General features: G+C 42.2%; 2 protein-coding genes across 3 annotated transcripts in view; both read right to left on the bottom strand.

Moving 5' to 3' along the window:
• The window catches only part of LOC106573195 (solute carrier family 45 member 3), a 61,778-nt gene extending 59,647 nt beyond the window's left edge, over positions 1 to 2,131 (bottom strand). The window contains exon 1 of the mRNA XM_014147980.3: positions 1,922 to 2,131. The gene's annotated coding sequence lies outside the window, so the exon portion shown is untranslated. The remainder of the gene's footprint in view (positions 1 to 1,921) is intronic.
• A 1,485-nt stretch (positions 2,132 to 3,616) lies between these two features.
• LOC106573194 (FERRY endosomal RAB5 effector complex subunit 3) lies at positions 3,617 to 24,115 on the bottom strand. Of its 2 annotated transcripts, XM_014147979.3 has the most exons (14): positions 24,030 to 24,115; positions 21,057 to 21,245; positions 20,836 to 20,981; positions 19,380 to 19,561; positions 19,154 to 19,253; positions 18,918 to 19,039; positions 17,016 to 17,122; positions 16,627 to 16,824; positions 16,206 to 16,334; positions 13,241 to 13,315; positions 11,412 to 11,614; positions 9,699 to 9,756; positions 9,541 to 9,608; positions 3,617 to 5,641 (listed from the first exon to the last, which is right to left on the bottom strand). In XM_014147979.3, the coding sequence occupies exons 2-14, from the start codon at positions 21,235 to 21,237 to the stop codon at positions 5,549 to 5,551; spliced, it is 1,662 nt and encodes a 553-aa protein (XP_014003454.3). In that variant the 5' UTR covers positions 21,238 to 21,245; positions 24,030 to 24,115; the 3' UTR covers positions 3,617 to 5,548. The 2 variants fall into 2 exon arrangements, with proteins under 2 accessions (XP_014003454.3, XP_045552947.2); XM_045696991.2 differs by lacking the exon at positions 13,241 to 13,315.
• Positions 24,116 to 25,632: the final 1,517 nt, after the last annotated feature.

A 25,632-nucleotide genomic window follows, 5' to 3' on the forward strand; every position in this document is an offset into this window, starting at 1 on the left:
TAGCAGGCTAAGTGGTTATTGGATGTTAATGTTTGCCTAATACACATTATTAACAGGATCATAAAACAACCCTAGTCTATTTAAAGTAATGATCAGTCCTAGGCTGGAAGAATAGGTTGGGAAGTGAGATGTTAATTTGCTGACGTTTTAACTGGACTGCACAGTAACTAGCTGAGAACAGAGCAGAACCTGATATGGATGGAAGAGGAGAGATCGACTCAGGCAATAGAACTGAAAGGAAGTCTGAATTTCGCTGAAATACATGAATAACACACTCAAGTGGCCTTTGTACGGAGGTAGCGTGAGTCATGGCCACAGAGACAATAAAAGTCCCTCTGAGTTGAAGCTGTTTAACCTTTTGATCCTCTTTGTAAGTACCCTGGGTTTGGCCATTCAGTTCCTGGTAAAACCAAAGCACCATATATAGGCTATTTAAAAACATTGGAAACTTTTAGTTGTAATTGCCAGAATTGTTTACAGAATGAGTCTCATGGAAAATGTGCATTACCTAGTTCCTGTTATTTTGTTCTCCAGCCAGGGAAGTTTAAATAGAAACAGAGAAAGAAACACAGACCATTTGACTAATGGCTCTACAGTCATTCGTCTAGCATTGGGAGCAGTTCTTTTAAATCTAAAACAGAGAAAAGGTGTCACTCCAACCACTACATTGAAACTCTTGGCAGATTGAATGTCTAGGATCCATCTTCAAAATATATATATTTTTTAATTTAACCTTTATTTAACTAGGAAAGTCAGTTAAGAACAAATTCTTATTTACAATGACAACCTAACCCGGCCAAACCCGGACGATGCTGGGCCAATTGTGCGCCGCCCTATGGGACTCCCAATCACGGCCGGTTATGATACAGCCTGGAATCAAACCAGGGTCTGTAGTGACGTCTCTAGCAATGAGCTGCAATGTCTTAGACCGCTACGCCATTCAGGACCCCGAAACATCATGATGTTTGATCTCCAGGAATGTATGAAATTGGCCTAAATTACTTTTGAAAATATAAGGGCAACAGTATGAAAATGTCAAGTTATTGAAATGTCAGCTGTTGTGGTCTACTCTAAAAAAAAGAAAACATTTGTTGCATAAGCAAGCATAACATGTGAAGTCATCTCCAGATTTATGAGGTGGAAGTTGTTTGGGACAGTTTTGTCATGTCGCACTGTATGTGAAAACAATTTACTTCCCTGTTGAATGATTTTTTTATTGTATTAGACCTAACCCTATATGAAACGTTTTTTTTTTCTCTATTCCTGGTTCATGTTAATTGGAACATACTATAATAGAAGATCTACTACTCTGTTAGTACACCGTTTTCCACTTTGCCAATTAGTTAATTTTAAAAAGGTTTATCTCTATGACCTCAAAATACTTGCAAACGGTTCCTCCCCCACATCCATGTGTCAAAACAGCAGGGGTCACCCCAACAGCGCCAAATGTTTAGAGCAAAGATAAAATGCTTTCGAGGAGAAAGAAAGCCACTGATTGCCATTGCAATCGGTATACACTCGTTGCCACCATGGCACTTGGCACAATATCAATTTATAGAGAGCAAAGTATATGGCAACTAAGACAGTAAGAAACAATTTAAGGTCCTCAAAAACCACAACGTCGAAGACACATGCGCTCATTTTGAATGAAACATCACATTGCTTTACGTTCGATAGATAGACCATAACCGCAAGAGGACTTCAAAGCAAAGTATTATATTTTTCAAAAGCAAAACCAATAAAACTGCAGTGGGCGCATTGTATAAAGCGGAAGTTATAAACATACATTTACTAAGTTTTACATGTTAGTAGTTCAGTTATCGCGAGCTGCGATAACTGAAACACGGAAAGTATGTTGCATACCACAACAAACCCGGTATAAGAATGGCCAATTCTTAGATATAATTGCGAAATACTGTACCTTGTCGACGCAACTCCCGTAAATCCATGCAGCAACTTGTACACTTTTCACGATGTTCCGTCGTTACCCAACTTGTAGGAAGGACTACTGTGACGTTGAAGGATTCTAAGGAGCGGGGAGAGAGAGGAGAGAGATTATGGGAGGATGGAGGCGACTGTTTTCCTGAGGAGTGCGGGGAGGCTCAGTGGTAGACTTCATGCTGAACTCTAGTGAAGCCGAACATTTTTTGATCTCCTTTATTTTACACCCACCTGTAATAATACGATTGACACAATGTATCCGCTATCAATTATACAATGTATCAGATACTCGATGTAACACGAACAGTTGAATCGCTTTATTTTGATGGTGAACTCAATAGGGCATTTGAAGAAATTGTTTTTATTTCTAAATACTGACTCAAACAGAAAGAGATGGGACACATGTCAAAACTACAATATTACAAAGCTATGTTTACATTACATCAACACTGAACAAAAATATAAACGCAACATGCAGTGTTATTCCCATTTTTTATGAGCTGAAATAAAAAATCCCAGAAATGTTCCGTAGGCACAAAAATCGTATTTCTCTCAAATGTTGTGCACAAATTCATCTCTGTTCGTGAGCATTTCTCCTATGCCAAGATATTCCATCCACCTGACAGGTGTGGCATATCAAGAAGCCGATTAAACAGAATGATCATTACACAGGTGCACCTTGTGCTGTGGACAATAAAAGGCCACTTCAAAATGTGCAGTTTTGTCACACAACACAATGCCACAGATGTCTCGAGTTAAGGGAGCGGCAATTGCCATGCTTACTGCAGGAATGTCCACCAGAGCTGTTGTCAGGGAATTGAATGTTCATTTCTCTACCATAAGCTGCCTCCAACGCCGTTCTAGAGAATTTGGCAGTACGTCCAACCGCAGATCATGTGTAACTACGCCAACCCAGGACCTCCATATCCGTCTTCTTCACCTCCATCAGTATACTTCAGTGTTACACAATTTCAGTTGACACGTCGAATGAAATCAGGTGTCAGGACCATCATGTTGCCTACCCAGTGGTATAAGGAGTTGGGCAACATAACACTAGCTACTACCAATATTAATAATAGACTAGCCTAGTCTTTATTTAACATTAATGAAGCCAAAGTAGGCAGAGATTAATAGCCCTGTGGTCACCTCCATGCTTAATGCATTGACATCTAGCCCCCCGGAGGCCATTCCCTAGACTTCAATTATAAACTGGTGAGGTTGGGAACGTTCCTTTAAAATCAATTTTCACTGTATAATCTGTTGAGTTTCTTATGGTTTCTAGGCATAACAGTCATAAGCTTGTGTCAATCCTCCACATTGGCATGGTAACATAAAACAGCACACTGTTGTTGGCTTCTCAGGAGCCAATAAGAGTCTCTTCTGCATCATGTGGACAGGATGTATTGTGCTATACAGGTGTAAAACTTCAGCATAGCTCCATGCCGGTGTAGTATTTCTATAGTAATAATATTGTATTAACACATTTTTCGAATGGTCCTTATTCCACTTGGGTCGCAGCAATAACCCCTATACTCAATTTGACACAATAACAAAGCTATTATTAAAGTGTTACTAAAACAGATAACAGCAAGATACAAGTTAATACTCATCTCTGAACCCTCCTTGGCAGAGAAAAAGCCCCACTTTCCCATCAATCAACAGTGTGAAACTAAAATCATCTCAAATTAATTTATTTCTTGCTGTGCAAGAGCATTCATGTCTTTGACTTACCGTGGAAACAATTATTTACAGGTTTGATTAAATCCAGGGCCCTGTACTGTAAACAGAGCACCCCCCACAGGAAAAACAGAACTAGACAATAATTTGTGCCAAGTGTGATATCCCTCCTAAACAGCTCAGGCTAATGTTCCTATCCACCCAGTAAGGTCAGCAGGCTAGTCTCTTTCATTGGTATATACTGTATGTAACTTGTTAATTTTTTATTGTCTATTTGTTGTCTACTGTATTTAAACACGTACATGATGCTGCAACAACATTTCCCCATGGGGACAATAAAGTCAGTAAAGCGTGTCAAACCAAGATTAGTCTGACATGAACGTGCCACATAGGGCTAGTTGTGTACCTGAACCCAGGAACCAATCAGCCCCCTAGGAGGTCAATTGTTCCAGGGATTTGCTGTCCTCGTCAGAGGGCCTATGTGTGAGGCTCTGAAGTCCAGGCTGCCTGGCTGCACACAACACCAGGGAGGAGGACAAACACTAGGCCCGGCCGGTGCATGATGCTGCTGAGTCGGCACCATGGTTCCTCTGCCCCAGGGAACCCAACACTTAAGGCCACCGAGACCAATGGCAAGAATGCAAGGCATTCAGTGACACATTTCCGTAGCGTTTTGTGGGTTCTCACCACTGCAGTACGGTATAAAAAGTGCGGCAAGTTAACACAACACCGACTTGAGAGCTCGGAGGAGAATGCCAACAGCCATCTGTTTTTCACTTGAAAAAGACACTGTTTTGAATAGTGCACTTGATCTGTTTAATCACCTAAATACTGACACTGATAATCAGGGCAGGAAAATGTTTTATTTTTTTAATTTATCTAGGCAAGTCAGTTAAGAACAAATTCTTATTTACAATGACAGCCTACCCCGGCCAAACCCGGACGATGCTGGGCCAATTGCGCGCCGCCCTATGGGACTCCCAATCACGGCCGGATGTGAGGCAGCCTGGATTCGAGCCAGGTACTACAGTGACGCCTCTAGCACTGAGATTCAGTAGCTTAGACCACTGCGCCACTTGGGAGCCCGAGTGCCTGACAATAATAATTATTTAATCTATCTAAAATGGCTTAATCCAAGCAGAAATGGAATGCAATTACTATGTCATATTAGCTTCAGGGAGATTAGCCAATCGTGGATTATTCCTAAACAGTAAATAAAATTGTGCAGAAACTGCAATATGGTGTAGGCTATACTCCAGTGCTTCAGGCCCCAGTAATTAAAAAAAAAATTATGTCAAATCAGAAACATTTCACAGAGATGAGATTCACATTAGATCAGTAATGTAAGTTTGTGACTATATACACAGCCTGTCATTCTCCTTGAAACAGTTTCAATACTCCTTTACTGCCGATATAGGTGCAAACACAGAGTAAATTGGAATGAGTTCATTGGAATGCCACATTGAAAAGTTTAAGTGCTGAACTTGTGTATGCTCAATAGGGTGCAACTTTAATGCCAACTGTCAGTTTCATAATAAAAGATAATAAAGTCCATGTTTAGGCACAAAGTAGATTAAACATCTATCAGAGAGTTGGGGGCTTTGTCTCTGAGAACAGTGCCCTCTGCTGTTATTGGAGTGGAGAGAAATAATGACAGAGCCTTCACTATAATTCACTGCAATGCACAAAAACTGCATAATGCTCGTGTCGGACAACAACACAATCTATCTTTTTGGCAAGATGATGTCGCCTCGCCCCGAGATGATGTCGCCTTGCCTCAAGATGCTAATTACGCAGGGGTTGATAATCACTTGTGACAGGAAGCTCTGAAGTCATCCATCACACTAACCCCTGTGAAATGCAACTATTTAAATATGTTTGCTGGAACTCAGTGTTGACAGTTGCCAAGCCAATGTGATTGGTGTCTCCGTCAGCGTTTGGAGGTGAGCGTGAGGGTGGAGGAGACGCGGAAGATCTGAGGCAGCATGTTGCTCAACTGGTAGAACATCTCCTCCGATATACTCTGTCAATAAAACACAGACAGACAGCAATGCTTAGTGAGCAGTGGGCATGCAGGGAACGGATCTCTTTCCAACAGAGTAACCTAAACGGACACAAACGGCTTACATATACAACATCAACTTGGGGGAAATTCTTAACATACAAATTCACAACATTTTTGTTGTTGTCGCTTGTTTGTGTACAAGTGTTAACGACAACTTAAGCAGGGACCTTTAGCTCAGCGCCACCTTTAGCTCGGTGTCCCATTTCCTGTGGGACCAGTCAAGATGCTGTAATTATGTGTGCCCTGACAGCTATGGCTCTCATAGGGAACATGTTAGGTCACAACACTAACAGGCCTTCTAATAAGCATTTTAAGTATTAATGTCTCCACTCACAACACTTGTATTTTTAAGCATACAGTACGTGTCTCGTTTGAGGTGTAGAAAATGATGTTTTAGAAGTTCTATTTTGAATGCTGTCGGAGCGTAAGGCTGGCAGACGTAAATGCTGTTATAACCCTTGATGCTGGTTTTATCTCCTGAGCCTGTCAACATGTAATCATAGTATAGGCAACCCAGTCTACAGGGAACCTCCCTCAGAACAATAGACTTATATAACTAACCTGTAACAGAGCCACATTAATAAAGGGAATGGTTCTATAGAGAAATAAGAGCTCTCATCAAAACAAGTCATATAAATAATTCTACACACACACACACGTATAAATACACACACACACAACCAGTCAAAAGTTGACACATCTACTCATTTAAGGGTTTTTCTTAATGACATTTTATACATTGTAGAATAATAGTGAAGGAATCATGTAGTAACCAAAAAAAGTGTAAAACAAATCAAAATATATTTTATATTTGAGATTCTTCAAAGTAGCCACCCTTTGCCTCGATTACAGCTTTGCACACTTGTGGCACTCTCTCAACCAGCTTCATGAGGTAGTCACCTGGAATGCATTTCAATTAACAGGTGTGCCTTATTAAGTTAATTTGTGGAATTTCTTTCCTTCTTAATGTGTTTGAGCCAATCAGTTTTGTTGTGACCAAGGTACGGGTGGAATACAGAAGATAGCCCTATTTGGTAAAAGACCAAGCCCATATTATGGCAAGAACAGCTCAAATAAGGAAAGAGAAATGACAGAGTTACCTCTGCTGCGGAGGATAAGTTTATTACAGTGACCAGCCTCAGAAATTGCAGCCCAAAATATGGTCAAATTGCTACAAAGAAACCACTACTAAAGGACACCAATAAGAAGAAGAGACTTGCTTGGGCCAAGAAACACAAGCAATGGACATTTCACCCGTGGAAATTTGTCCTCTTGTCTGATGACTCCAAATTTGATATTTTTGGTTCTAACCGCCGTGTCTTTGTGAGACGCAGAGTAGGTGAACGGATGATCTCCGCATGTGTGGTTCCCACCGTGAAGCATGGAGGTGGTGGTGTGATGGTGCTTTGCTGGTGACACTGTCAGTGATTTATTTAGAATTCAAGGCACACTTAACCAGCATGGCTACTACAGCATTCTGCAGTTATACGCCATCCCATCTGGTTTGCGCTTAGTGGGACTATCATTTGCTTTTCAACAGGACAATGACCCAACACACCTCCAGGCTGTGTAAGGGCTATTTGACCAAGAAGGAGAGTGATGGAGTGCTGCATCGGATGACCTGGCTTCCATAATCACCTGACCTCAACCCAGTTGAAATGGTTTGGGATGAGTTGGATCGCAGAGTGAAGGAAAAGCAGCCAACAAGTTCTCAGCATATGTGGGAACTCTTTCAAGACTGTTGGAAAAGCATTCCAGGTGAAGTTGGTTGAGAGAATGCCAAGAGTGTGCAAAGCTGTCATCAAGGCAAATGGTGGCTACTTTGAAGAATCTAAAATGTATTTTGATTAGTTTAACAATGTTTTGGTTACTACATGATTCCATACGTGTTATTTCATAGTTTGTCTTCACTATTATTGTACATTGTAGAAAATAGTGAAAATAAAGAAAAACCCTTGAATGAGTAGGTGTCCCCAAACGTTTGACTGGTACTGTACATACATCATAATCATCTTCATCAAACAGTGACATTGTTGACTGAGCCTAAAAGTACATACTTTTTTTGCAATGGTAAATTGAATGTAGGTACACAGTGTACACTACAGAGTGTACTTGGAGAGTATGCACGACCAGGTGTGCCTTTGTGAGACATACTGTACAGGGGTACCATTGTTGGACGCTGAATGGCCGAGTCAAGCAATAGCGCCAACTCCAATGTGGGTCTAAATTCCTGCTCTGAAACATACGACAATAACTTTCTCCTCAAGTACTTGTTTGCTCTTCAAGTAGGGTTCATTCTGTGGCTTCACTAAATCATATTTGGCGGGCAACACTTTATCAACTCCGAGTAATCAGCCCTAAATACTGACTGGTTGCGTTGATGTTCTTTTCATCAGACCGGACAGAGACATCTAACCTGTCTGGGTTTGTACATTCAACTCGAATAGTACAGTTATAGACCTCAATAACATCACTAAAAGTACAGTACCAGTCAAAAGTTAGGACACCTACTCATTCAAGGGTTTTTCTTTATTTTTACTGTTTTCTACATTGTAGAATAATAGTGAAGACATCAAAACTATGAAATAACACACATGGAATCATGTAGTAACCAAAAAAAGTGTTAAATCAAAATATATTTGATATTCTTCAAAGTAGCCACCCTTTGCCTTGATGACACCTTGGCATTCACTTATCCAGCTTCATGAGGAAGGCTTTTCCATCATCCCAAACCCTCTCAATTGGGTTGAGATCGGGTGATTGTGGAGGCCAACAAATGACAGTCTCACTAAGTGCAAACCAGATGGGATGGTGTATTGCTGCAGAATGATGTGGTAGCCATGCTGGTTAAGTGTGCCTTGAATTCTAAATAAATCACACTTCCTCCTCCATGCTTCACGGTGGGAACCACACGTGGAGATTATCCGTTCACCTACTCTGCGTCTCACAAAGACACAGCAGTTGGAACCAAAATATCAAATTTGGATTCGTCAGACCAAAAGGACAGATTTGCACCGGTCTAATGTTCATTGCTCATGTTTCTTGGCCCAAGCAACTTTCTTATTATTATTGGTGTCCTTTAGTAGTGGTTTCTTTGCAGCAATTCGACCATGGCCTGATTCATGCAGTCTCCTCTGAACAGTTGATGTTGAGATGCGTCTGTTACTTGAACTCTGTGAAGCATTTATTTGGGCTGCAATCAGAGGTGCAGTTAACTCTAATGAACTTATCCTCTACAGCAGAGGTAACTCTGGGTCTTCCTTTCCTGTGGCAGTCCTCATGAGAGCCAGTTTCATTATAGTGCTTGATGGTTTTTGCGACTGCACCTGAAGAAACTTTCAAAGTTCTTGACATTTTCCTCATTGACTGACCTTCATGTCTTAAAGTAATGATGGACTGCTGTTTCTCTTTGCTTATTTGAGCTGTTCTTGCCATAATATGCACTTGGTCTTTTACTAAATAGGACTATCTTCTGTATACCACCCCTACCTTGTCACAACACAACTGATTGGCTCAAATGTATTAAGAAGGAAAGAAATTCCACAAATTAACTTTTAAGAAGGCACACCTGTTATTGAAAAGCATTCCAGGTGACTACCTCATGAAGCTGGTTGAGAGAATGCCACAAGTGTGCAAAGCTGTCATCAAGGCAAAGGGTGGCTACGTAAAATATATTTGGATTTGTTTAACACTTTTTTGGCTACTACATGAGTCCATGTCTTATTTCATAGTTTTGATGTCTTGGAATGAGTAGGTGTCCAAACTTTTAACTGGTACTGTATATATTCTGCAATACAGTGCAAGCTAGGTCTGAGTCATTAAGGTTCTGGCCAGTTTACCAGCAGACCTATTCATACCTGTGGAACTAGAAACTGGACAGTCCGTGAGATCCCTCCATCCCACGATGCCATCTCCATCATGAAACCTGCGGAGGGAAACATCTTAAGTCAGGACAGAGAGGTCTCAGAGGAGACACAAGAGGGGAAAATGCCACTGGTGCATCTTACTATCTCACCTTTGACACATTTAAAGACCAGCTCAGCCCGCTTCAGGCACCATGGGATGGTCATCTCCTGCAGGTGAGAGAATAAGAGGAGTCAGTCAGGCCACAGGATGGTGGAACACACTAATCCTCTGTCATCCCCTCACTGTTCCCTTCTAGTCTGCCTGCCTGACGTTGTCAAAACGCATATTTTTATAAAGAATAAACATTTTCTCATTGCCTTCTATGGCTGGTCATTATGCCACTGTACATATAAACTGAGCTGGGCAAAAGTACAATTTCTTCAGTTGGAAAAAGCACTGGAAAAGAAGAATCCCGACAGAAATGCTTTCAACTGAAAAAGAGACTGCTTCCTGCACCTTAGGAAGTGAGAATACTCTTGCTTTGACTTGAGAGAAGACGTTTCATCAGGCATGTTGTGGCACGATAAGGAGGGCTTGTTGAGAAATGGCTGTTCTCAGGTTCTGGGTTGCTCCATGTGGACTCAGGAGTGCTGCTGTCCTTCAATGCTATCGCTACCCTCCTCTATGTGTACAGAGTGCTGTATACTCAGTTTGAGGAAAAAAAACTGTTCACGACTCTCCGCTTTTCCCTCATCTACTCCTGAATGGAGGAAATGCTAAGGAGAGTTCACAACCAGAGCTGAACAGGCCAGAACACTGCCGAGGTTGCACTGAACAAACAAGCAGAGAGGCGTGGAGGAGGAAGTAGAAATGAGAGACATTATCAAAGGCTTGTGAATGTGCCATCGGGGAGGGTAGGAACATGTCAGGATGACACTGGGAATGGAGACAACAGGCTGAAGCCCACAGCACTGCAGACCTGGGTTGAAATACATGTGTATTTGATTATTTGTTATTTAAATACTTATTTTCTGTGTATTTGAGTATTTTTAAATCTTGTGGCCCAAATCAACTACTAATATTGGAAGTATTTTAAAGTAATTTCAAATAATTTCCTATAAAAAAACCTACTATTTGAATGTATTTTCAAATACCTGGGTTAAACGCATGGAAGTGTATTTGAGCATTTTAAAATACATGCCAATACTTTAAGTGTATTTACAAATAGATTCCAATATTCAACTGACTTTTTGATTAAAAAAAATATCAGAATACTTACTTCGAAATGTATCTGAAAGAAATTGAGACATTTGAAATAGCATTTGAACCCAGGTATGCAGCACTGTTTAACTGCAGGCCAGGAGGGGCATGGCAGAACTTAAAGACAAATCAGTTCCTAAGGCCTGAAATAAGACCATCATTACTCCGCCTTTCCTTCTTTCTCAGTCTATTTTTCCATCCTTTTCTCTTTCCCCCCACTAATCATCTAACCAAGGAACTAGGAGTGGTCAGTACAGTTCACTGGGTTTACACACAAAAAAAAAAAAATATATATATATAACTGTACAGTTAACTAATAAGTTATCAAAGCTCTTCACACAACCCTTTCCTATAAAACATCACCAACATGCTGGAACCCAAAAAACTATTTTGATTGGTGTTCATAACAATGCAAAATGTAGCATAATGGTAACTGCTGGTGACCTGCACTTACAAACTCAAGTCACACCGCACCAGTTATGCATGCATAGCATATGTATAACTGTCATCTCTCACCTGTAAATAATGTACTACACTGTACATGCATTATGCATCTGACTTCTGGGACCTCGAGGTAAATGATCTTCTCCTTTTACACACATAAAATGAGGCTCTCTCTCACCTCTGACATGTCGTGGACCAGTAGCAGAGGGATGGTGATGGTGGTGACGTCGTGAGTGCAGCAGACCTTGAGGATGTTGCGAAGGCCCATGATGGCAGGGTCCCGGGCCGTGATGTTGCCTGAGCGCACGTTGTCATCCACACACAGGTGGAACACTATGTGGACCTCAGACAGGTTGGAGTGGCGGGAGATGTAGAATTCACCTGAGACCGTGACAGAAGAGAATTTAGGGAGTAAGATACCGTAATTTCCGGACTATTGAGCGCACCTAAATATAAGCCGCACCCACTGAATTAAAAAAATAAATATATTTTGAACATAAATAAGCCGCACATATCTATAAGCTGCAGGTGCCTACCGGTACATTGAAACAAATGAACTGTACACAGGCTTTAACGAAACACGGCTTGTAACCAAAATAAATAGGCTTTAACGAAACACGGCTTGTAACAAAAATAAATAGGCTTTAACGAAACACGGCTTGTAACAAAAAATAAAAAAATTGCAGTAAACAGTAGCCTACCAAGAAAGTCATTGCTCCAGACCAAGCTCCCGTGCAGCAGCTCTATTTCCTTTTCCAACAGCCAGATCAATCGCCTTCAACTTGAAAGCTGCATCATATGCATTTCTCTGTGTCTTTGCCATGATGAGGTTGACAAAATGACTACCGTAATCAGAATGATGGGAAGTTTGAGCGCGCTCGATTTAATCTAAACAGTAAACAAAACAGTTGTTTGACCTTAACCCGTTCGGCAATTTCATTGGTCTAATGAAATCTTCATGCCGCCAAAAAAACTGAGCACGTCACAGAATGTGTTTTAAAAAAAAAGAAAAATATTGAAAGCAGGAAAAATCCATATATTAGCCGCGTCGTTGTTTAAGCCGCGAGGTTCAAAGCCTGGAAAAAAAGTAGCGGCTTATAGTCCGGAAATTACGGTAAGATATTAGAAATGACAGCCTATGACTTGTTCTTTTGTGTATTTCTTTTCCCTCCTCACTTTTTGTGATATCCAAATTGGTAGTTACAGTCTTGTCCCATCGCTGCAACTCCCGTACAGACTCGGCAGAGGCAAAGGTCGAGAGCCATGTGTTCTCCGAAACACGACCCTGCCAAGCCGCACTGCTTCTTGACACACTGCTCGCTTAACCCGGAAGCAAGCCGCACCAATGTGTCGGAGGAAACACCGTACACCTGGCGACCGTGTCAATGTGCCTGCGCCCGGCCCGCCAGAGGAGTCTCCAGAGCGCGATGGGATAAGGACATCTCGGCCGGCCAAGCCCTCTCCTAACCCGGACGCCGCTGGGCCAATTGTGCGTTGCCTCATGGGTCTCCCGGTCAGGGCCGGCTGCGACACAGCCCGGGATCGAACCCGGATCTGTAGTGACACCTCAAGCACTGCAGTGCCTTAGACCGCTGCGCCACTCGGGAGGCCCTATGAAAGCGTATTTCTAAACTTGGCAAGGAGTTAAGAACAAATTCTTATTTACAATGACGGCCTAGGAACAGTGGGTTAACTGTCTTGTTCCGGGGCAGAACGACAGATTTTTACCTTGTCAGCTTGGGGATTCGATCTAGTAACCTTTCGGTTACTTGATCGACTCTAACCACTAGGCTACCTGCCACCCCCATCATGGTACAATGATTCACTACACTATACTTGCTTGTTTTGTCACAATCTGAAATAAGGCAAACTATTAGAATTTTAGCAACCAGGAAATGGCGGAGCATTTTCTGCATAGTGCATCTTTAAGTAAAATGTTCACAATGCACAAAGTCAGGATTCGTCCCTTAAAGAATTAGTCAAAACCATGTATTCAGTCAACTTTACCTGGTAAGATATTGGAGGGATTCCTTTCCAAATTTTTGTTTTTATCTTCACTATTAGTTCCATTCCTAGGAACCTCTGTCAAAAAGAAAACAAGAGAGAAGTTCAGAATTTCCTGTATGGAAAACGGGTGAGCAAACATGACCTTTCAGGAAGTAAATGACAATAGCAACAGAGGTCATAGGCCCATCCATATAAGGCCTGAAAGTCAGGAAGAATGTTTCCATACTCAGCTCTCTGATGGCTCTCCACTGAAATAGCCATTCAATGGGGATTGTTATACGGATCTTGACAGAGGTTTCCAACAACACACGTTGGCAATGATGTCAAAAGAGCCTTGTCCTTCCCCCTGAGATAATCCCTAACACATATGTCCAGTTTGCCTTTTACTGTGCCCTTGCTCAAACATGACTTTACTGGGCCAGGATCTTTAACATTGTTCTAACTGGACCTTATATATGCCATTGTTACATCATAACTCAATCATCCTGACCAAAGAATTCTATTTTCATGTCATCTGAACAAAATGGAAAACACCTGGAGTTTGCTAAAGGGCATTGGCACTTGGATTGGAACCGGTGCTATGGTCAGATGACATGAAAATAGAGCTCTTTGGCCACGCACACCGGTGGTGGGTTTGGCGTCGAAAGAAGGATGCATATGCAGAAAATAACCTTTGACGTTACGGGGTTATTTTTGCTTCCATTGGTCATTGGCCCTTGTTAAAGAACCAGTGCAGTCAAGAACGTGATTTTCTTATAATATATATATATATATATACACACAAAAGTATGTGGACACCCCTTCAAATTAGTGGATTCTGTCATTTCAGCCACACCCGTTGCTGACAGATGTATAAAATCGAGCTCACAGCCATGCAATCTCCATAGACAAACATTGGCAGTAGAATGGCCTTACTGAAGAGCTCAGTGGCTTTCAACGTGGCACCGTCATAGGATGCCACCTTTACAACAAGTTAGTTCGTCAAATTTCTGCTCTGCTAGAGCTACCCCGGTCAACTGTAAGTGCTGCTATTGTGAAGTGGAAATGTCTAGGAGGACCAACGGCTCAGCCGCAAAGTGGTAGTCCACACAAGCTGACAGAACGGGACCGCCGAGTGCTGAAGCACGTAAAAATCGTCTGTTCTTGGTTGCAAAACTCATTACCGAGTTCGAAACTGCCTCTGGACGCAACGTCAGCACAATAACTGTTCATCGGGAGCTTCATGAAATGGGTTTCCATGGCCGAGCAGCCACACACAAGCCTAAGATCACCATGCGCAATGCCAAGTGTTGATTTGAGTGGTGTAAGGTCGCAGCCATTGGACTCCGGAGCAGGGGAAACACGTTCTCTGGAGTGATGAATCACGCTTCACCATCTGGCAGTCTGAAGGGAGGAATCTGGGTTTGGTGAATGCCAGGAGAACGCTACATGCCCCAATGCTTTGTGCCAACTGTCCAATTTGGAGGAGGAATAATGGTCTGGGGCTGTTTTTCATGGTTCGGGCTAGGCCCTTTAGTTCCAGTGAAGGGAAATCTTAATGCTACAGCATACAATGACATTCTAGACAATTCTGTGCTTCCAACTTAGTGGCAACAGTTTGGGGAAGGCCCTTTCATGTTTCAGCATGGCAATTCCCCGTGCCAAAGCGAGGTCCATATAGAAGTGGTTTGTCGAGATCGGTGTGGAAGAACTTGACTGGCCTGCATAGAGCCCTGACCTCAACTCCATCGAACACCTTTGGGATGAATTGGAACGCCGACTGCGAGCCAGGCCTAATCGTTCGAACTCAACAAATGCTCGTGGCTGAATGGAAGCATGTCCCCGCAGCAATGTTCCAACATCTAGTGTAAAGCCTTCCCAGAAGAGTGGAGGCTGTTATAGCAGCAAGGGGGGGACCAAATCCATATTAATCCCCATGATTTTGGAATGAGATGTTCAACGAGAAGGTGTCCACAAACTTTTGATCATGTAGTGTATTTCACAGTATTATTTGGAATAATACTGTGAAATTTACAATGCCCTTTTAGTGCTGTAAATTAGTTAATAGACCAATAAGCAAGAGAATTCCAAACCACTCTGCCAATAACAGCTAATTCTTAGTTTTCACCCTCCCCACTCAGACCACTCCCAGTTTTAGCAAAATTCTTGCTAGAGAAATTGCCATTTGCTAAGAAATTATTTTTGTTTGTTTTCATTTAAAATTAAAATAAATAATCACAGTAGGGTAATTCAATTGTTACCCAGGAATGATTTGATTGAAATAAAAACGGATGCATTGGACCTTTAAGGTAAAAATAAAAAAATTATTCAACCTTTATTTAACTAGGCAAGTCAGTTAAGAACAAATTCTTATTTACAATGACGGCCTAACCCGGCCAAATCATAACGATGCTTGGCCAATTGTGCGCCGCCCTATGGGACTCCCAATCACGGCCGGTTGTGATACAGCCTAGAATCGAACCAGTTTCTGTAGTGACGCCTCTAGCACTGAGATGCAGTGCCTTAGACCGCTGCACCACTCGGGAGCCCCATCATGAACTTTAGCCAGTAGCAGGACATTTCAGCTAAAAAACCTGTTTGCCTCTGCCAGGAGGCTAAAACTTGGCCGTAAGTGGATCTTCCAGGAAGACAATATCCCCAAGCACACATCAAAATCCAAAAAGAAATTGACCACGAAAAAAATGTACATTTTACTATCGACATCTCAGTTTCCAGACTTGAACCCCATTGAAAACCAGTGGTTTGAATTGAAGAGGGAAGTCCATAAGAGCAGACGAAGGATATCATGGATCTGGAAAGATTCTGTATGGAGGAATGGTCTAACATCCCTCCCAATGTGTTCTCCTCATAAAACAGTTAGAAAAAGGCTCAGGCCGTTATCCTCGCAAGTGTATGTATTGAAAGGTATTGAAAACAGGGGTGCCAATCATTTTCACCCCTGTTGGTGTGTGTGTGACTGACTCACCCGGCTGGACTTTGTGCTTGCTGCTCCTCTGAGCCCGGGCGTAAAGCGCCACCTGCTGGACCACCTCCAGCTGCTCCTCCAGCCGAGGGAAGTGGAAGTCTGTACACTCCTTAGATACTGTGGCAAAGTCTGGGGAACAAACACAAACACATGATGAGGACTCTTACAATCTCACAATACAATGGTTATAAAGGGTTAGGGGTTGGCGTATGTTCTAACTGTGACAAAACCTTCATGCTCAAACATCTAACTCACTGGTGTCCTCAAGCCAAACATCTTCACATGTGGTCATGGCAATAAGAAAGATTGAATTGATTCAGTAATGATAAATGGGTTTTACCCTCTCATGTCACTAACAGGGCCTAACACTGTGGTCCCCTTCTTAATGTTGACCACTGACCCTTGGCCCCTGACCTCTCACCTCTCTTGATGCCGCTATAGGAGTTGACCCGGTTGTCCACCAGCAGCACCAGGCCACACAGGGACGAGGAGTAGAGCGACAGAGCAGTCTGCAGCCGCCGCAGCTTGGTCCCACTGCTGCCATGCCGACGGTGCTTACAGAAGTCCAGCACGTCCGCCCGCACCAGCCGCAGGTTGTGCATGGTCTTCAGCTGTGCACCTGGACGACGCCGTCAAAATACATCAGAAACAAAGAAAAAAATATACACTCAACATGTATGGGACGTCTTTATATTTTACGATGTCAGGAAGTAAAGTATAAATCCAGTGGCTGTCATCAGGGTTCATTTTTATCATAGGCTTGTTGGACCAGGCATCAGTGTTTCCATGGGGACACAGACAGTATAGTACCTAAGTGGATGGTGAAGCTCTCCTCCAGCTGTCGCTGCTCCTCGTACAGCCTGGCCCCAGGCTCAGACTCCACTGTCAGCTGACTGGGCTGCACCTTGATCTCCTCACTGACAAACACAACCTCACACTGTAAAGGGCAAGATGACTAGCCTTGTCCCAGACCTGTTTCTGCCATCTTGCCCATGCCAATGAGCATAGAAGTTGGCTAAACAGCACAAACAGATCTGGGACCAGGCTGGAAGATGAGTGGACACAGGGCTACAAAGATAACCATCTGACGGGAGAGCATGGCACAAAATGTTATCGCCAAAGTGAACCATAAAATTAGGTTCCTGGCAAGAACCTGCAAATATCTGGATAAGAATGCAATGGGGACATTGGCAGGGGCTCTTGTTCAGTGCCACTTTGACTATGAAAGCTCTTCCTGGTACAATCATGCCCCCAAGATATAAAAAAAAAATATTAAAAGAAATTAGTCAGGATTACTCTGAAAAACTTCCAGCACTTATGCATCTTGACTACTCCCACTTTGAAAGCCTTAGATGGCTTAAAGTGGAGGGGAGAGTCGCTCAGATAAAATTGTGTCTTGTACGTAAGATTGTCCACAGTATGGTCCCCAGGTACTTATGTAACTACTTTAACTTAGTAAGGGATAACCATAACTATTCAACTAGAAGGAGTGAAAATTGGGGCGGCAGGGTAGTTAGAGCGTTGGGCTAGTAACCGAAAGGTTGCAAGTTCGAATCCCCGAGCTGACAAGGTACAAATCTGTCGTTCTGCCCCTGAACAAGGCAGTTAACCCACTGTTCCTAGGCCGTCATTGAAAATAAGAATTTGTTCTTAACTGACTTGCCTAGTTAAATAAAGGTAAAATACATTTTAAAAATCTGACGTTGTTCATTTTAGATTTAAAAGTGGTATGAGGGGGGGAAAAAAATGTTTATACTCGGCTGACATTCTTTGGAATAATCTTCCGAAGAATTGTATAGGTAGTTTCAAGTTCTCACTGAAAAAAATGGCTAAATAGTAGCATGTCTCAAAAGTGAGTGGTAAGATTAAAGTAGGTAACAGGGAGGGAAATGCCCGGGATAGCATATGGTCCGCCTTTTTGGTGCCTGTTGTTTATTATATTGTGACTGTCTTGTGTGTGTGTGTGTGTGTGTGTGTATGTGTGTTAGGGATTGATTGTTTATATATTAAGGGTATGTGAGACAAGGAAGATGTACCTGTCCATAGTTGTTTATTAGGAACGGAAATTGTATTCATTATCGGATGTTGTGTCTGTCATTGTCTGTTGTCATTACAATCGCCGCCTTACCTTATTGTATTCCCCCTTCCCCTCTTCAAAAGAACCACGATGAAAATAAGCTGTTAAGCTTTATTGTGTTATCCTTGATGATGTTCTTAAATTGTATGTGGAGGTGTCACCAGCTGGAGCACCCTTATGCATGTATTTTTCAAATTGTCAAATTGATTTAATCAATCAATCAACCCCCGGATGAGGTGCATTGGGACTGACAAACTGCACATAAAAAGGAGTAAACCGTATATAACAAAACAATATATCAATTCAGCAAGGATGCTCTTTCAATGCCTCTTGAGCGTGCATTTGAAAGTGCTGCTGTGTGTGCAGATGTCATTCCACTGTGTCTGCAGGCTTTCTTTCCCATCCAAGCACTTAACCACCTGACTCGACTACTCATTATCTTGATTTAACCAATGTTGCTTCACTGTGAGCCTTGAAAGTGTTAGTAGGATTTCAAGGAACAGGAAAAAAAAAACCCTGCTGAATTGCACCCCCCTAAAAAGCTACTTGAGAATACATTTCTGCACATATGCATTCACAAGCACGCAAACACACATATACGCACACACACTCACTCCCTCTCCTCTCTCTCTTACTTAATAGTGCTGTTATTGGGGTTCTGCATGTCCTGGTGTAGTTTAATCACCCACTCCTGATACTCCTGCTTCTGAATATGAGTCACCTGTTTCAGTTCATTGGCCCACTTGTTCTCCAGCACCTGACCAGAGAGAAGAATCCCCAATCGTGAATATTCATGACTGTGTAGCTCTGTGCATAGAGCATTGCAATGCTTGTAGCTCAAACGGCCAAACTGACTGGTTCTGTGTCTTACCTGCTGGGCATCGAAGTGTTGAGAGGCAAATGCATTTACATCCTGGTCAGTCATGGTCTTTCCCAGCTCCTGCATGACTTTGTCCATCTCTGCTGCCTGTCTGGCAGTTGAAAAAAACAGATCAATGCTAAACGCATTAGGCATTTGTTATATGAAACTAACTTAATCTACGATGACTTAATTGGCTCCTTTGCAATTGAGGACTTATCTTTATGATCATACCAACCTCTCTTGTAACTTCTTCAGCTCCATGTCTCTCTCACTGATGAGCTCCGAGACGCTGACAAAGTAGCTGTGTTCCAGGTTGAGCAGGGTGTCAGAGGCCGGGGAATGGATGAGCTCGTGGTAAACATCTGCAAAGTCCTCATCCCAGCAGGGCTCCTCAGGATGAGCATGTTCCAGCGTGGTCTAAATAGGAACAAGGAAAAGAGGATGATGGCGTGTGGGAGTAACCTTTTGAGAGTAAAGGAAAATCACAGGAAAACATTGTTCAGTAGATCAGAGGAAAGTGTAGGAAGTGAAAAAGTGAGTGACTGTGCTGTACGAAAGACCCGGTCAACAATTGTGAGTGGACAGTGTGAAAAGCAAGAGGCGATTCTCCTTAACGAACGTAATAGAGGGGAAGCTACGAGAGGGACCTTGTACTTGTGCCATATTTAGAATGGGCATAGAAAAGTTTAGTCTTCCTCTATTAATACAAGTCCAGGGATCTTTTACGCAACAAACATGATATACATTAAAAAGACCGTCGCAGTTCCTTCAAATACACTGGACAGAGTTCATGAGTATTTCTGTGCTAGTGCAGTAAAATGTTAATGGTTACCCTGTACACATCACAGCAGTGAGCAACCAAGCTTTATTGGAGGGGCAGCCTTGTTTATTTTTATAAGTGCTTGAGCAAGTGGCAGCATAATTTTAAGTCCAGAACTTTGAAGTGCATGAAGCCGATGATCTTGTTGACTTTAAAAGACAAAAAAAAATAAAAAAAATAGGGAAGATATTCTGTTTCAAAGGCAGTTTCCGCTTCCATCCATTTAAAGTAAAAGCCACCATGTCTAGTAATCTCTCTCATCAGACCACAGATGTTTTAATGATTTACAATCCCCTTCAGACTGTCAGACAGATGACGCAGGTCTTGCTTGTATAAAATTGATGAGCTGCAACTCAAAAGACAAACACTACATCTTGGCAACTCCCAAAAACTTTTAGCAAATCTTTCCAATCTAATTTGATACATTGTTTCCGAAACTTAAGGAGCTGTCAACTGTCTGTGACTCACTGACTTTCTGTATCAATATAATGATCTATGACCACAGTTCAGACACTGGGAGATAATCATATTATCAGGAGGCACAGTATGCAAACACTTCTCTAGCTCATCTTTCAGATAATTGGATTGTTCCATACAAAGAATAGCATAAGAATACAGATTTCACTGTAGTCTCATACATCCAACAGTGTCATCCACTTCTGTAATGTGAGGTGGACAACATGAGGGAATATTTTTTTTTATTTTTTTATTTTTAAATCAGCAGGTGCGACACTATCAGACAGAAGCGAGGGATCAGGGAGAAGAAGCGAGAGGACAGAAGCAGGGACGGGGTTAGAAGCTTTAGGGACAAATAAGTTTGTCTGAAAATATGCTTCTAAACATGGTCTTTGGTTTTGAGTTCTGCTTTTACCTCCGAGTAGGCCTTTGCCCATTTGTTTGTAAGCTGGTTGACGTCCACCTCTCCTGTTGTCAGTCTCTGTAGGGCCAACTCTGCTTCTCTGTCATAGTCCTGGATGGTTTCACTCTCAATAAAGGTGGACAGTGTGCTCTTCAGTTCTAAACCAAGATACATTAATTTATTAGTACCAAAAGGTATGTGTGGATGAATATTTAGTTAAATGGAAATCTCACCATTCTCAACGAAGCAAGGTATTTTGTGCAGCAGCATAAGTCGTCCATGAAGGTCATTGACATTTTCTTGGACAGGGAATTGCAGAGGTACTTTGAGGACACAGACATTCCTCCCTGCCCTGAACCGAAACACAAACTCCTTCTCAGTGGTGGTGTTCACCTTTCCCTTGTTTTTCTTCATTTTCTCAGCTGAAAGAAGTTATAAACCAATTAACATTAATAGAATAGTGAGTATATGTACAGTAATAAGAATGCAATCACATCCTGTGTCATGTATACCAGATATACCAGCATCTCAGACTATCATTTTGCCCCTTTCCAATCAGTGTGGAATTTCCTTCCTCTCGGACGTATACAACAAAAAATTCCAAACAGTCCTTTTACTAGCAAGAATGTTGTCCGCTGACTTTGTCGTTATTCGGATGGAAATATGAGACAAAATACCAACACGAAAGTGTTATTAACGCGACTTCAACACGAGTGTCTCTGTGTGTGGCCATCATGGTTTGATTGCTCATCACCAATGGCAGGTGCAGCACGCATACTAAATGAAAGTCTTGCAGGTGTTTACATGGTTTTGCGCATGTGCCTGGTGGTAGAAACCTCAATGGCAGTACCAGTGTTTTGAAAAGTCGGTTTAATAATACTTTTCTTTGGATAATTCTTCTTTAATTTCAACCCTAATAAGGACAAACAGGGTCAACAAGTACAGTAATTAGACATTTTATTTTATTCAACATTCTGGCTTGTAAGGAAACTTTCCAAGTCTTTGCAGAGCATTAATTCAGACTGTGCACCCAGAAAGCTTGTATCACAGTCTGATTTAATAGGCAAGCTATCATTCTGAATTTCTATAGAAATTATAGGCAGCAGATCCGACCCACTTGCTAACAACTGCACTAGGGTCAGAAAGGCTTCCAGTGTAGATTAAGACCCCGTGGAGACGGCGCAAGCTATGGCCTGGAAAAAATAACTCAATCTAGGGATGAATTGTACTCCGAATTGTTGCATTATCCCAACTGTTACACCGAGAAGATTGAATGACTGGTAAACGAGTAGTCATTCAATCTTCTCGGTGTAACAGTTGGATAATGGGACAATTCGGAGTACAACGCATTTCTCATCCCTGAAGTGAGGTACGTTTCCAGGCCATATCTCGCGCCGGCTCTGCAGTGTGTTAATCTACACTGGAAGCCTGTCCGACCCTAGACCAGCTGTAAGCAACCGGGTCGGATCTGCTGGCTACAGAAATAATATTCATAGCTAACGCCTGGGGCCATTTAGTATCAATTGGAAATAGAATAATTTAGCTAACTACCAGGCTTGCAAGGTTCAGATTATTGCTGACAGATACCTAGCTAGCTAGTAAATACAATAAGAATTAACGTGTTAGCCCCATTGGTCCCTTCAGCTAACGTTAGGTAATACACTATATACAAAAGTATGTGGACACCAAATGAGTGCATTTTACATTTACATTTTAGTCATTTAGCAGACGCTCTTACCCAGAGCGACTTACAGTTGTGAATGCATACATTTCATACATTTTTTCTCCGTACTGGTCCCCCGTGGGAATCAAACCCACAACCCTGGCGTTGCAAACACCATGCTCTACCAACTGAGCCACACGGCACCTAAGTGGATTTGGCTATTTCAGCCAAACCCGTTGCTGACAGATGTATAAAATCGAGCACACAGCCATGCAATCTCCATAGAGAAACATTGACAGTAGAATGGCCTTAAAGAAGAGTTCAGTGACTTAACGTGACACTGTCATAGGATGCCACCTTTCCAACAAATTTCTGCCCTGCTAGAGCTGCCCTGGTCAACTGTAAGTGCTGTTATTGTAAAGTGGAAATGTCTATGAACAACAACAGCTCAGCCGCGAAGTGGTAGGCCACACATGCTCACAGAATGGGACCACCAAGTGCTGAAGCGTGTAGCGCATAAAATCATCTGTCCTCGGTTGCAACACTCACTACCGAGTTCCAAACTGCCTCTGGAAGCAACGTCAGCACAAGAAGTGTTTGTCGGAAGCTTCATGAAATGGGTTTCCATGGCCGAGCAACCGCACACAAGCTTGAGATCACCATGTGCAATGTCAAGCGTCGCCTGGAGTAGTGTAAAGCTCGCTGCCATTGGACTCTGGAGCAGTGGAAACGCGTTCTCTGGAGTGATGAATCACGCTTCACCATCTGGCAGTCCGACGGATGAATCTGGGTTTGGCTGATGCCAGAAGAACACTAACTGCCCCAATGCATAGTGCCAACTGTAAAGTTTGGTGGAGGAATGGTCTGGTGCTGTTTTTCATGGTTCGGGCTAGGCCCCTTAGTTCCAGTTAAGGGAAATCTTAACGCTACAGCATACAATGACATTTTAGACGATTCTGTGCTTCCAACTTTGTGGGAACAGATTTGGGAAGGCCCTTTCCTGTTTCAGCATGACAATGCCCCTGTGGACAAAGCGAGGTCCATACAGAAATGGTTTGTTGAGATCGGTGTGGAAGAACTTGACTGGCCTGCACAGAGCCCTGACCTCAACCCCATCAAACACCTTTGGGATGAATTGGAACGCTGACTGCGAGCCAGGCCTAATCCCCAAACTCACGAATACTGGAAGCAAGTACCCGCAGAAATGTTCCATATCTAGTGGAAAGCCTTCACAGAAGAGTGGGGGCTGTTATAGCAGCAAAGGAGGACCAACTCCATATTAATGCCCATGTTTGGACTAAGATGTTCGACGAGCAGGTGTCCACATACTTTTGGTCATGTATTGTATATTGTCATTATGCGTCACATTGTCATTATGCCCCCACTCTTAACGTAACTAAAGCTTTCGCTAGTTAGCAATAGTAGCTAACAGTGGTCGGTGCCTAGCTTAGTGCAACCAATAGCAACAATATTGACATTAATCATACTGCAGCCGTGATACATTTGTTTCAGAAGAATAAAGATGGGAGAAGTCTAGTTTTACCTGTACATGAGTATTTTGTGGATGTAAACTGACGCCCGTGTCCTTGTTTGGACAATCACCTGACTGACACAACTGAGCTAGCTGGGCTTTTGAAATATAACTTTCGTCGTATTGTATATTTTTTTGTTTGTTGTAAATGTAGGATACACACGTGGAACCATATGGAGTTTTATATCTTATTAGTCGAATAATGGTTTTCCATTGTCATTAACAGTAACGTTATATATTTCAACATTTTGTCAATGTACACACAAAAAAACGAATCACCTAAACAGAAACACAATATAGATGTGCCAGATTCAGTTTGTCGCCGGATAGCTTGAAATAAGTAATCAAGTACTTATTTCAATTTGGTCTTTTAGCTAAGTTATTCAGTATTCATTTGTTATAGTTTGTACACTGTTAGGAGACTTGGGACACGTCATTTAGCAACTAACGTTAGCTAGTTGCTATACAGTTCTTTTTTTATTTATTTTTTATTTCACCTTTATTTAACCAGGTAGGCAAGTTGAGAACAAGTTCTCATTTACAATTGCGACCTGGCCAAGATAAAGCAAAGCAGTTCGACACATACAACAACACAGAGTTACACATGGAGTAAAACAAACATACAGTCAATAATACAGTAGAAAAATAAGTCTATATACAATGTGAGCAAAAGAGGTGAGATAAGGGAGGTAAAGTAAATACAATATAGCAAGTAAAACACTGGAATGGTAGATTTGTAGTAGAAGAAAGTGCAAAGTAGAAATAAATAATGGGGTGCAAAGGAGCAAAATAAATAAATACAGTAGGGGAAGAGGTAGTTGTTTGGGCTAAATTATAGATGGGCTATGTAAAGGTGCAGTGATCTGTGAGCTGCTCTGACAGCTGGTGCTTAAAGCTAGTGAGGGAGATAAGTGTTTCCAGTTTCAGAGATTTTTGTAGTTCGTTCCAGTCATTGGCAGCAGAGAACTGGAAGGAGAGACAGCCAAGGGAGGAATTGGCTTTGGGGGTGACCAGAGAGATATGCCTGCTGGAGCGTGTGCTACAGGTGGGTGCTGCTATGGTGACCAGTGAGCGGAGATAAGGGGGGACTTTACCTAGCAGGGTCTTGTAGATGACCTGGAGCCAGTGGGTTTGGCGACGATTATGAAGCGAAGGGCAGCCAACAAGAGCATACAGGTCGCAGTTCTCTGTGTCTGACAAGTAGTATGGAGCTGCGGTTCTGAGAATTGTTTCTTCATCCTATGTAATGTATTCCCAGTGAAATTGCTAATGTTTCTTTCCCCCCTGTTCAGAGAAATTAGTCATTGAAGTTAGGTTAATGTCCCATACTACATCCTGACCACTAGATGGTGCTGTTCCTGCCATTAGGTAAAACAAGTTTAAAGATCCCCCTCAATGTTAAAGGGATAGTTCACCCAAATTTCAAAATTACATTTGTTTCCTCACCCTGTAAGCAGTCTATGGACAAGGTATGACAGCAACCCATGCTTTGTTTTTGTTAGCCACAAAGGGATAGTTCACCCATACAAAATGACATTGTTTTTCTTACCCTGTAAGCAGTTTATGGACCAGGTATGACAGCAACCATGCAAGTCAATGGTGCCTATATTAGCAT

The sequence above is a fragment of the Salmo salar genome, chromosome 16, assembly GCF_965601325.2.
Source record: "Salmo salar chromosome 16, fSalSal1, whole genome shotgun sequence".
Lineage (NCBI taxonomy): Eukaryota > Metazoa > Chordata > Actinopteri > Salmoniformes > Salmonidae > Salmo > Salmo salar.